Here is a 12,483-nt window from a genome sequence, read left to right as displayed (position 1 = left end):
GCCAGGAGCAAAGATTAATCCTGTCACCACCCCATGGCCAAGCAGGCACGGCTGGCACCCACATTCCTGCCCATCCCGAGGGTCCAGGGTGGGCACAGGGGAGGGAGGAAGCTGTGGGGATGCACAATTCCAGGGAGGCATCACTGAGCCTTCCTCCAGCACGGGGTGTGATGGAGATGAACGGCCAGAGCCCATGGGCTCGGTGACCACAGCATTGCCAGGGCCAGGGAGAGGAATGGCACTGCCAGGAGCAGCACTGGAAGCTCTGAAGATGCAGCCACATCCATTTGTTTTCCTGTGGGAGTGAGCAGGAGGGAAGGGCAGAGGGCCCCCAGACAAACCCACTCATCCCTCCCCACCCCATTCCAAGCTGTTCCCACATCCCTTTGCCTCAGCTGCATCCAGAGCACTTGAACCCCATCCAGACCAACTGCTCTGCCCCTCAGTGGGCACCCAGGCTTGGAGGGCCCTGCAGTGTTTGCAGCTGCCTGGATACAATCAGGATAAATAGTGCTATCAGTGTGTCATGGGATCACAGCCTGGGATCAGCCACCTCGCCCTGTGCCAGCCTGGGGGGCACAGCCAGAGCCAGCCCTGGGCATGGAGACACTGGGAAATGGGGAGGGAGGGAGGGAGGGAGGGAGGGAGGGAGGGAGGGAGGGATGGATGGATGGATGGATGGATGGATGGATGGATGGATGGATGGATGGATGGACCTCCAGATTCCTCAGTTCATTTGGATGTGGTTCAAATCCTGTGGATGTGGGAGGCAAAGGGATGCAGGAGCAGCTTGAAATGGGATGGGATGGATGGTTTGGCACCCTCTGCCCTTCCCTCCCGCAAGGAAAGCAAATGTGAGTGCCTGGATGTGGCTGCACCCCTGGAACACCCAGGAGCCAACGTGGGTGGCTGCAGGAGCCGGCCTGGCACTGGGATGGATGGAGGGATGGATCCACCAACGGGTACCAACCTCCCATGGCTCCCCTGATCCTGCCTGGGGAAATCCGAGCTGGAGAAGCCCCAGTTCCCCCCAGTTCCCCCAGTTCCCCAGCCCTGCCCCAGCTGCTGTTTTTAGAAGCGGCGAGAGCGCGGCGGAAGGAATAAATCCTGACAACTCAACTACTGCAATGATGTGATGGCACCGCTCCGATAAGATGGAGGGAGCCGATTGGGAAGAGTCTTAAGCTGTGAACACGCAGCATCTCCACTCTTCACCTCGGCTCACAAAGGGAAATCTCTCCAAAGGGGCTAAGGAGATTATCCCGGCTTTGCCGTCCCGGGTGCTCGAGTAATCAGGGCAGCCTTGGGGACGACAAAGGAGTGAGGAGGGTTTAAATCGAGCCTTGCTGGGCTCAGCCTGCTTGGGCTCAGCTCTGTGGGTGCAGAGGGGATGGCTGTGGCACAGCTGGGCTCTGTGCCCTGCTCTGGGGTGCTGGGGAGGCCCCGGTGGGGCGGGAGCCAGGGGGGATCTCTGCCTTTATCTCTGCTGCCCATCGCTCGCCACTTATTGATTGTTTGCTGCCCGAGTCCAAAAGCGACTCCTTATCGGGCTGAACCCTGCCCCTGGATAATGGAGCAGCCAGCCCTGCCCCTGGGCACCACCCAGCTCCTGGGGGGCTGCACGCACAGGAGGGGCTGCACCCCAAAAGGGCCCACTCTGCTCGCCAGCTGTGGGGCACAGCTGGCAGGCGCTGCTGGCAGGGTGGCACCGGCCGTGCCACGTGTGCCCTGGGATCACCCCACGGAAGCTGGGGTGCCCTGCCCCTGCAGGATGGGCTGATAAGCATTGCCAGACATTTGCCTTTGGGGTGTTGCTGTGCCCTGCTGGGATGGGGTGCCCATCCCTCATGACAAGGGGTTCCCATGCCAGGACAGAACTGGCACCTGTGCCTGCAGGGATGTGGATGGAAACACTGGGAATAAATAAGGTCAGGAAGGGCTCAGGGAGGATGGGAAGCAGCAAAACTTCCTGGCTTCCCTGGGGCTGCCAGGACCTCTGTGCCAGGGGTGCCCTGTCCCTGCTCTGTCCCCCATCCCAAGGGGTTCCCATGCCATCCCAAGGCAGCCCCCATTCCCTGGGATCCTCCTCACAAGGGACATGCAGGAAACACACAGGACCTGTGACCTGTGTCCTGGGGACAGGAATAAACACTGGGGAAAACACCAGAAAGAGCTCAGGAAGGATGGGAAGGAGGAAAACTTCCTGGCTGCCCCAGGGCTGCCAGCACGGCAGGACCCCTGTGCCAGGGACACCCTGTCCCCTCTCCTGGGACCCCTGGCTGTGCCCAGGCAGCAGGAGGAGGGCACTGGGGAGGGCAGGAAGCCAGAGAGGGGAGGAAGGGGATGCAGGGGCCCCGGAGCTGATGCAGAGGGAAGATATCCCGAACGGAAAGGGGAGGGGAGCACAGGGGGACCCTGCCACAGCCCCAGGGCCTGGGGGGCGGGAGAACCCCCAGGAGGGGGCACCCAGATGGAGATGGGGGGTTCAAGCCCCAAATTTTCCCAATTCCTCAGATCCAGGCAGGGCGGAGCAGGAACATGAGTGATTGACAGCTGTCAATCAGCACCACCTGGAGGCATCACCCTCAGGGCTCTCACCATGAGAGTGCAGGAAAATGCCAGGGAAAATGGGAACAGATGCCTGAGCATCCCTCCCTCCACACTGTCACTGTCCCCAAAGATCCTGAGCATCCCTCCACACTGTCACTGTCCCCAACACCCTGAGCATCCCTTCACACTGTCAGTGTCCCCAAAAATCCCTGAACATCCCTCCACACTGTCCCCAAAATCCCTGAGCATCCCTCCACACTGTCACTGTCCCCAAACACTCTGAACATCCCTCCACACTGTCACTGTCCCCAAACACTCTGAACATCCCTCCACACTCAGTGTCCCCAACACCCTGAGCATCCCTCCACGCTGTCACTGTCCCCAAACTGGTCTGATCATCCACTCAGCAACGTCCCCAGACCAGTCAGAGCATCCCTTCACCATCAGTGTCCCCAAGCTGTCCCCTCCACCCTGCAGTGACCCCAGGCACAGGGGGACATTCCCAGCTGCTCTTCCTCATCCCAAACCAGGGACAGGTGCCACCATCAGTGCTGGGATTGTCCCCACCCTGCTGCCTTTGGCAGGAGGACACACATGGGAGGGTTTCAGGGTGCTGGGCCCCCCTGATTTGGGACACTGGGGGTGCCAATGCCCTGAACCCCAAGTGCCCCCATCCCTCAGCAGCCTCCCACAGACACAACTCTCTGCTGCTCCTCTCCCAGTGATAACAGGGAATAGCTGGGATAATTTTCCCACCCACACATGCCAGGGTGGAGGGGAGGGACGGGGCAGATGTGGGGGTGCTGTCCCCCCCCGGAGGAGCCGTCCCCCCCATTGTGCCCTGCTCACCCCGATAATGAACCTTGAGGTTTCCAGACAAACCCTGGGCAGCCAGAGATTATTGAGGAGGGAGATAAACACAACTGAAGGGAAGGGGCAGCTGGGAGGAAAAGGGGGGGGAAAAAAGGACTTGGGAGTTTTAATTAGATGCACTAAAAAAAAAAAAAATAAATGAGGAGTTGCTCTGTGCCATCCTGATATGGAGGATGGGGGTGAGGGGTTTGGGGGATCAGGAGAGGAGCCTGAGCTCTGTAATCAACCCAGAGCCATCACTGCTGCCCAGAGGAAATATTAATATTAAATTAATAGTTCATAGTTAGCAATTGGATATTAAATAAAGCCCAAACAGGCAAGGGAGTTCAGCAAGGTGGAGCTGCAAACAGCGATGCTGGTGTAGGGAAGGGGGTGAAGAATTCCCAGGGAATTCCCAGGTGGGATAATGCAAAATCCACCCTGGGTTTGGTCACAGCTCCAACCCTGTCCCTGCCTGTGCTGCTCCCACAAGGACAAAAGCAAAAAGCTCCATCCTACCTGGTGCAAAGGGAAGAATCCAGGATTCCCAGGGGCTGCAGCAGCTCCCAGTGGGAACCCTCTGGTGCTCATCATGAGGCTGAGCAGCCTGACCCTCAGCAGGGCTCTCTGCTGCATTCCTGCACCAGCTCCATGTGAATTTTGCAGAGTTTTTCCTCTTATCCTTCTGGGAAAGCTGGCTGGGATTGCTGAGGTTGGCAGGGCAGGGATTGGGGCAGCCCTGGAGGCTCTGGGTGTTCCTGAAATTCTCTGCTACCCAACCTTCCCCAGGGCCAACCAAAACGAATGGGAAAGATGGGAACCTGAGGCATGGATGGAGGGGCTGTGGGGAAGGGTTTGGGGGAATTTGGGATGGTTTGGGGGAATCTGGGAAGGATGGACGTGCTGTCTCCAGCCCCGCCAGAGGATGGAGCGAGCACAAAGCACGGCCATGCTCCCACTGGCAAGCAGAACAGAGCCAGGCTGTCCCAGCGCTCTGGATGAAGGGATGGTGAGTCCTTACATCTGTAAAGGCTCCCAAGTTTGGGATTTCATCCTCCAGCCCCCGGGAACTTGCCCATCAGCTGGAAGAGCCTCAGCCCCCTCCAGGGAACAAGGTCACTTCAAAGCTAAACCAAAACCCTCCTCACTCCGGCCAGGAGGGGCCAGGCAGCCCCAGGGCGAGCTCCTGGCAGGCCACATCCCCTCTGGATCAGCAGGATGACCCTTGGCATCCCTGACCCACAGCGGGGGTGACCCAGTGACCCCCAAAGCTCCGTGGGGTGCAATCGGAGCCCCCCGGGCGCGGCGCATCCTCGCGCTGACAGCCGGCGGATCCTGCCCGATAAAGCAGCGAAGCCAGGCTGCTCCCAGCTTCCCTTTTGGGCAGCTCCATCCCCGATAAAGGGCGAGCCTGCAGAGCCCCTGATAGCCGGGCCATGGCGGCGGTTGGAGCTCTCTATCGGCGCGGCATCGCCGGCAGCTCCCGCCGCTGCCACCAGCACCGCTCCCATCACACAGCGCGCACGGGCTGCAGGGCCCCATCGGCAAATCTCTTTTACATAAAGAATGCAAACAACCCAGAGGAGAAGGGGAGGCACGGCCTCGGCCAGGCTCCTTGGGGAGATTTGGGATGAGCACGGTGTGCTGACCCCACAGGGGATGGGGGGAACGTGGGGTGGGAGGTGCAGCCCCATCCCACCCTGCCCCGGGAGCGCTGGGGGCAAAGGGCTGGGAGCAGATAAGGAGGAGCAGGGGGTGGCCTCCAGCTCCTTCCTGGACACCACATGCAGGAAGGGCTGGGATATCAGCGGGGCCGGCAGGAGCTTCCCCTCGGGAAGGGGAAGGGGACTGTGGGGATCTGGGCAGCTGCAGCAGGAGCACGTGTGCTGGCAGGCACTGCTTCCCAGGGCTGCTGCAGCCTGGTGGCCTTGGGGACACAGCGGGACCTGCCCTGGGCGTCCATCTCCAAAGGGCCATCGCTGTCCTCCAGCACTGCCCAACACGCCCAGCCAAAGCTGGGAGCTCCCCTGGGAGGAGCAGGGTGTGGGCAGCACCCACAGGGCCCAAAATGCGCCCAAAATGTGGCACATTCACCCTTGGGAGTGCCAGGTGCTCCTGGTCCCATCCCCATCCACCTGCCAGGAGCCACTCCCAGTGGAACAACCACAGCCCCAACCAAGGAGTGATGGCCACAAACTAAAGCACAGGGAGTTCCACCTCAACATGAGGAAGAACTTCCCATGGAGGGTGGCAGAGCCCTGGCCCAGCTGCCCAGGGAGGGTGTGGGGTCTCCTGTCTGGAGCCATCCCAAACCCACCTGGATGTGTCCCTGTGTCACCTGCTCCAGGCGTCCCTGCCTAGGGCTGGATGCTCTCCAGAGCTCCCTGCCTACCCCAGACATTCCCTGATTCTGTGAATCTGTGTGGCACACGTCTATAACCCCGTGGCTTTGGAGATAAGTGGGTGATAGGGCTGGGGGTGCCCACAGGGCCAGCCTGGCCTCGCTGGTGCCCCCGTGCCCGTGTGGAGATACCAGGGGGAGATAGAGGCTGAATTTGCTCCTTGGGGTTTTGATAACCATCACCAAACCACCCCAGCGTCGCTCTTGTGGTTGCCAGGATGTTGGTGAAGTGCCCTGGTGCAGCGCAGGACGGGCCCAAACCCTGCCAGTGCCAGGGAGTGTGATGCCAGCTGTGGGGATGGCATCCCTGCTGCTCCCAGATCCATGCTTTACCATCCCAACAGCGCCCTGGAGATGTCAGGGATCACACCCATCACCTCACATCTCCCCTCTGCAGGGGTTCTGGGGTTTGCAGCTTGCCCAGCTCCTAGTTCTCCTCTCATACTGGTGTTTGCAAGAGGAGGTGAATGCTGGAGGCTGTTCCAGCAGATCTCAGGACACTGGGATGGAGCAGGACGGCCCCACAGCAGACACTCACCTGGCCCATTCCAGCTGTCTGGCTCCTGGGGGTTTTCTCCAGGATCTGGCTTCTCCAGCTCCTTTGGACTCTCCAGAGCATCTCTGGACTCTGCAGCAGGAGGGGGAAGGCAGCAGGTCAGAGCAGGGCATTCCAGAGGTAGCAATCCCCAGGGGCTGGGACCACCAGAGCAGCAACACCCAACACCCAGGGCTGGGATGGGCACAGGGAGGGGATTCACATCCCCCTGGGAGTGCCCCATCAGCCCACCCCAACTGCCTGGCACACCCATGCCATGCCATGCCGTGCCACGCCAGCGGGCCGAGCCCCGCTCCCCTCACGGCTCTATTTGTGGCGTATTCATAGCAACTTGATAACAATTATTTTCTCCATTAACTGCTGCTGGAGATGGGCTGATAAAGGCAATCTGCATATGACAGTGTGGCAGATTAGTGCCCAAAGTACATGTTTGCCTTGGCGTCCCGGGCGGATCGAGCAGCGGAGCCCAATCGATCGGCGCCACCGCGGCCGCCCAGGGGTGACGTCACCACCACTGCAGATTATTAATACAGGTGATAAGCTCCATGATTAACATCAAATAAATCAATCACCGGGTATAAAAGTCCTATTATTTTTGGCTATAAATCAAAGTGCCTGGCATATCGATTTTTATCCATCGCGCTGAAAGCTTTAGTGGCCGTTATTGCTGCTGGGCCTTATCTCTGCTATCACCTCTTTATCGAGGCAGGCCAGTGCCAGGTGCAGCTCCGCGCCCCGGCTCCGGCTCCTCGCCCCCAGCCCGGCTCCCCCATCAGATAAGGGCCCTGATTCCCTCCATCAGCGAGCAAAGTTTGCCTGGGAGACCTCCCTGACTCAGATACTGGGGTCTCTTCCCTGCTCCACTTATCAGGTCCCCTCCCTGTTCCAATTATCAGGCTCCCTGCCCTGCTTTGCTGTAGGATCCCTTTCCTGCTCTGGCTGTTGGGGTCCTTTTGCTGAAATCGGGGTCTCTCCTTGCTCCAACTAGGGTCAACTCCTTGCTTCAGCTTTAGGGTCTCTGGCCTGCCTCAAATACTGGGGTCCCCTCCCTGCCCCAGCTACTGAGGTGCCTTCCTTGCCCTTCATTCTTGGGGTCCCTTCCCTGTCTTGTGATCTCCCCCTACCTCGTCCTGTTGGGGCTATCAGGGTCCCTAAATGTTGGGGTCCCTGACTGTCCCAGCTATTCATGTCCCTTCGCTACTCCACTATCAGGATCTCTCCCTGTCTCAGCTCTCAGGATCCCTTCCCTATCCCGGCTGTTGGGGTCCTTCCCTGCCCCAGCTGTGTGGATCCCTGGTGCACCACGGCCTGGCAGCCCTGGATTCCTGCTGCACCGAGGCCTGGCAGCCCTGGTTTTGGGGACATTTCTCCCCCAGATGCAGCTGCAGGCAGCGGGGTTTGCCGGGAGCTCCGTGAGCCGGTGCAGCCTTGCCCCGGCGCGGTTATCTCAAAGGGCACAGCAAACATTAACTGATTGGGATTTGCCCCCACCTCCACAGGAAGGAACTCAAAGGATATCTGGGACTGTTTCAGCCCGGCCCTGAGTCGCAGCCACCTCTGGGGTGGGGCACAGCTCGGCTCCAGCCTGGCGGCTGCGTGGGCAGCACGGTGCCACCAACGGCCCCGTGCCCGCAGCCCACCCGTGTCACGGCCACCTGTGCCCTCTGGGGCGGCTTGGCACCCCGGGGGAGTCACTTGGTTCACCAGGGGGTGTGACTTTGTCCCCCTGAGCGGGGGGACTTTGCACCCCAAGGGACGTGTCTTTCATCACGGGTGCGGAGAGGAACTTTGTACTGCAAAGGATGTGACTTTGCACCCCGAGAGGTCACTCTGCATCCCTGGCATGGGACGCTTTGCACCCCGAGGGAACGTGACTTTGCACCCCAAGGGAATGTGACTGGCACCCCAAGCTAGGGGGAAGGGTCATTCTGCACCTAAGGGGTCACTTGATACCCCAAATGTCACTTAATATCCCTGTGAAAGGTCACTTTAAACAGTGACTATGTGACTCCACACCCCAAGGGGGTCCCTTCATACCCCAAGGGACTTGACTTGGCAATCTGGGCTGTCCCCTGGGTGTCAGAGGGATGGAACCCCCAGGGACACAGGGCTGTGCCCACAGGGATGGAACCCCGACGGACAGGGGACTGTCACTCGCCCACCAACCCCAAGGAGCGGCCAGGCTGCTTCCTGAGCTAATCCCAGCAGGTTGCTCTGGTGGCAGGGCCTGTCCCTGTGGGGAGGGGACAGCAGGGACAGCGCAGGGCTCACCTTCACTGCCGGGGGGGCTGCAGGTGTCGCGCTCGGCGGAGCCCTCGCCATCCGAGGTGGCCCCGTCCCTCTCCGAGGGGCTCTTGTCCCCCACCGGGGCGTCCTCGCCTTCCTCCATCGCTGCCAGGGACCCTGTGGGAGCACGGACAGGGCGGTGAGGAGGGCACAGCCACGGGGAAAAGGTGCCAGGGGGTTTTGCCAGCTGGGAAATCAGGATGCTGGGAGGAGATGCCCCACAGGGAAGGAAGGGAAGCTCTGCTCAGCCATCCCTGCAGTGCAGCTTCTCCCTGGGGTGCTGTCCCCTTGCAGAGGTGGCCATGTCTTGCTGCAGGTGTCCCCTCCCTGGGGCACGGTGGGGAATCAGCCTGGCAGCAAGAGGGGCTCTGTGCACACCCCAGAAATGATCCCCACCACCCCTTATCCGACAGGGGACACCGACCCACGGGGATGGCACTGCAGGGGGGACACGGGGACAAACAGGGCGCACGCGGGGGACACCCCTCAGCCCTGCCATCTGTTTCCATGGCAACGCAGCCACATCCCCAGGCAGGCGGGCAGGGCCCAGCCCCGGTGGCACGCATGGCACACATGGCTGGCACCGCACGACGCCGCGGGACCGGGGACCATGAGGGGACCACGGGGGGACCACGGGGGGATCAGAGCAGGGCCAGCCCGTCTGCAGACCTCAGCTGCTCGCCGTGACTCCAGGCATGTATATTTACAGCAGCAGAACAAAGAGCCCATAATCTATACAAAGCACACAACAATGAGCGTGAATAAAGAGGCTGCCGGAGAAGGGAAGGCAATTTATTCTAATTCTGCTAATTTCAGTTCCAGCACAATTAAAAAGGCTCTGATAATATTCAGAAACAATCGCCAGCTAACAAATCGTTTCTCCCGCTGTAAATGAAACATTGTTAGGCTAATTTCTTCCTTCACGCCTTCACGGCTCTTGGGCTTCTGATAAAGTTAACCCGACGCTCGCCTGCGCTGGGCTTTGGCACCTCCAGCCTGCCCAGGGAGGGCTGGATGGGGCTGGGAAGGGATGGGTGGGACCAGGAGGGCACCTGGCATCCACCCAAGGGTGCTGAGACCACCCACATCCTACCTGGGAAAGCAGCAGGAGGATGAGGATGGCTTTGGGTACCACAGCGTCGTGGCCTACAGGGATGACGGGCGACCAACAGCATCCCATGGATGCATCCCAAATCCCACCCCAAAATACCCATCCCCAGCCAGGAGGGAAACGGGGATGCCCCATATAAATCTAACTGGATGCTCCATATAAATCCAGCTTTGAGTGGTGTGGAGTCACCAAGTTCCTACAGGGATGATGGGTGGCCATCAGCATCCCAGGACCGTCACTGGGGTCCCTGGATCCACCCTGGGATGACCCACACCCCACCCTGAAATCTCCATCCCCAGTCAGGGAGGAGATGGGGATGCTCCACCTAAATCCAGCTGGGGTTTGGTGTCACCCAATACCTACGAGGTGATGGGGAACCAACAATCCCAGAATCTTCTCACTGTGATCCCTGGATGCATCCTGGGACCACCCACACCCCACCCCAAAACACCAAGGCCCAGCCACGAGGAAGATGGGGCTGCTCCATATAAATCCAACGTGTCAAACCTGGTATGGGGACGATTGGTGGCCAACAGCATCCTGGAATCATCTCACACAGCCCTGGGATGCATCCCACCCCAAAGCACTCCCAAGGGAGATGGGATGAATAAAATAGATAAATATAAATAAAAATATAATAAAAACAAGATAAATCTAACCTTGTAAAAGCAGGGGTTTGGGGACCACGGTGTCACCAGTGCCCACGGGGAGGCTGGGTGGCCAACAGCATCCCAGAATGGTGTCCTTGGGTGCATCCCAGCCCCACTGCAGCACCCAGTGCCCACCAACCCCCCAGCTGTGTGGGTTAAACCAACCACTGGGGAAAAAGAAATAAAAAAAAGGGGAAAAAAGGGAAAAAAAAGAAGCAAGTGAGGGAGAGGGAGCAGGAGCAGGAGCGGAGGGAGCGTCACTTGCCCAGGATTGCTGGGAGCCCTGCACAGTTATCACCGCACACAGCCTCCCTCGGCTGGCCTGATCTGTCTATTCTTCATTAAGCAAATACGCTGAAATGGAAATGAAAACATAATAGCTATTTGATTCTCGGCGAGATATTTTGCATATTGGTTCAGTGCTGATAGTGGAATTTCATCAACTCCCTTTTTTCATGCTTTAAAACTGAATTACTGAGGCTGGTTTTACAGAGAGGGGAAGAGCCAAAAAACGCTCCCTTCCAAGATACTCCGCTTCGACGATTAACTCTTCTCCCTCCCTCCTTTTTTTTATTGATAACGAGCAAGGATTTTTTTTTTCCTTCTTTTTCCTCTTTTTTCCCCTCAAAAAATAATATTAAAAAAAAAAGGCAGTGACTGTACAAAGTTGCAGGGAGCTGTGGCCGTGTCAGCAGGGCTGGGCCGAGGGTCGGCATTCCCAGGGAAACCCGGCGTTATCCAGGTAATGATTTGATCACTGCACTCCAATTAAGGCTCTCCCAGCGCAGGAACAATAAAGCTTTTCTTGATTCTTTGTGCTTAGCTGGTAAATTAAATAAAAGGCAAAAGAATATAGGGAATCAAGGAGGAGGAGGAGGAGGAGGAGGGGGGGGACTTTTCCAGGCTGCCAAGAGCGAGACCCTGGGCGCTCGGAGAGCCGGCACGGAGACAAGAGCAAAGTGATAAGAGGCCTTGATAACAGATAGAAAATAGCAACAGCCACAGACTTTCCCACCGGCTCTGGAGCAGGGAGGAGGAGGAGGAGGAGGAGGAAGAGGAGGAGGAGGAGTTCCCATGGTGGAAAGCAGGTCCTGGATTGGGAACACGTGCAGGCTGGTGGCAACCTGCCTTCCCCGGCTGGCGCTCGGCGCTGCTGTCAGGTCCAAGTGTTTATTTTTAAATACGAATTTAAATAAAATTTCCCATCCGACTCCTTTCCAATTCCCATCTCTGGAAGCGTTCAAGGCCAGGTTGGATGGGGCTGGGAGCAACCTGGGCTAAATGGAATGTGTCCCCGCCCGTGGAGGGGGAAGAAGGAGATGAGCTTTAAGGTCCTTCCAACCCAAACCATTCTGGGAATCCACAACCCTTATTTCTAAAAATAAAAATTCCTCCAAGTCCCATCGGGCAGGGGATGAGTCCAAGGAGGGCTCCAGGAGTCAGGGAATGAGAGACAGAGCCTGGACCTGGGTGAACTCGCATCCCAAACCTTCTCTCCAGGCACCTCAAAGCTCAGCCTTGGCACTGGGGGGGACAGTGGGGACATCCCAGCTGTGCCAGGGAATCCTGAGGGATATTCCAGCTCCACCAGGCAGGCAGCATAATGGAGGATCCCTTCTCCATCCTTCCAGCTCCTCCTCATCCCTGCACTGGCACCATCCTCTTCCAATTAAAAACCACAATAATAATAATAATAACCATAATAATAATGAATACCAACCCAAAAGCAGGTAGGCAGGGCTCCAAACCAGGTTTTGGGATGCACAAAGCATCACCAGGATACTCATCCATCACCTCATGCTGGAAACGTGAGAATTCCACTCAAGCATCTCTTCCTCGCTGCCCCTAAACCACCTCTTTTCCCCCTAAATTACGGAGCCAAGAGCAAAGTGCTGCAGGAGCAGGGCAGAATTCCTCGGGGAAAGATGCTCCTGGAGCCAGTCCCAGCTGCTCCTTGAGCAAAGGCAGCCCTGGTGCTTTGGTGGGACCCGGAGCACCCCGGGATTCCCCAGGGTCTGGTGGCAGGGCCGTGCCAGAAACACCCAGAGAACAAGCCGGGCTGCAAATGCTGCAAACC

The 12,483-nt window shown here is 58.3% G+C and overlaps 1 protein-coding gene across 1 annotated transcript in view; it reads right to left on the bottom strand.

Moving 5' to 3' along the window:
• Positions 1 to 12,483, bottom strand: part of ZFPM1 (zinc finger protein, FOG family member 1) — a 35,116-nt gene that overhangs the window by 10,896 nt on the left and 11,737 nt on the right. Inside the window, exons 2-3 of the mRNA XM_058813669.1 lie at positions 8,631 to 8,762; positions 6,342 to 6,431 (exon numbers count right to left, since the gene is read on the bottom strand). Of these exons, the coding sequence (XP_058669652.1) occupies positions 6,342 to 6,431; positions 8,631 to 8,762 (222 nt within the window). The remainder of the gene's footprint in view (positions 1 to 6,341; positions 6,432 to 8,630; positions 8,763 to 12,483) is intronic.

This window comes from Ammospiza caudacuta, chromosome 13, assembly GCF_027887145.1.
Source record: "Ammospiza caudacuta isolate bAmmCau1 chromosome 13, bAmmCau1.pri, whole genome shotgun sequence".
NCBI lineage: Eukaryota > Metazoa > Chordata > Aves > Passeriformes > Passerellidae > Ammospiza > Ammospiza caudacuta.
This window is presented reverse-complemented; position numbering and strand designations above follow the sequence as displayed.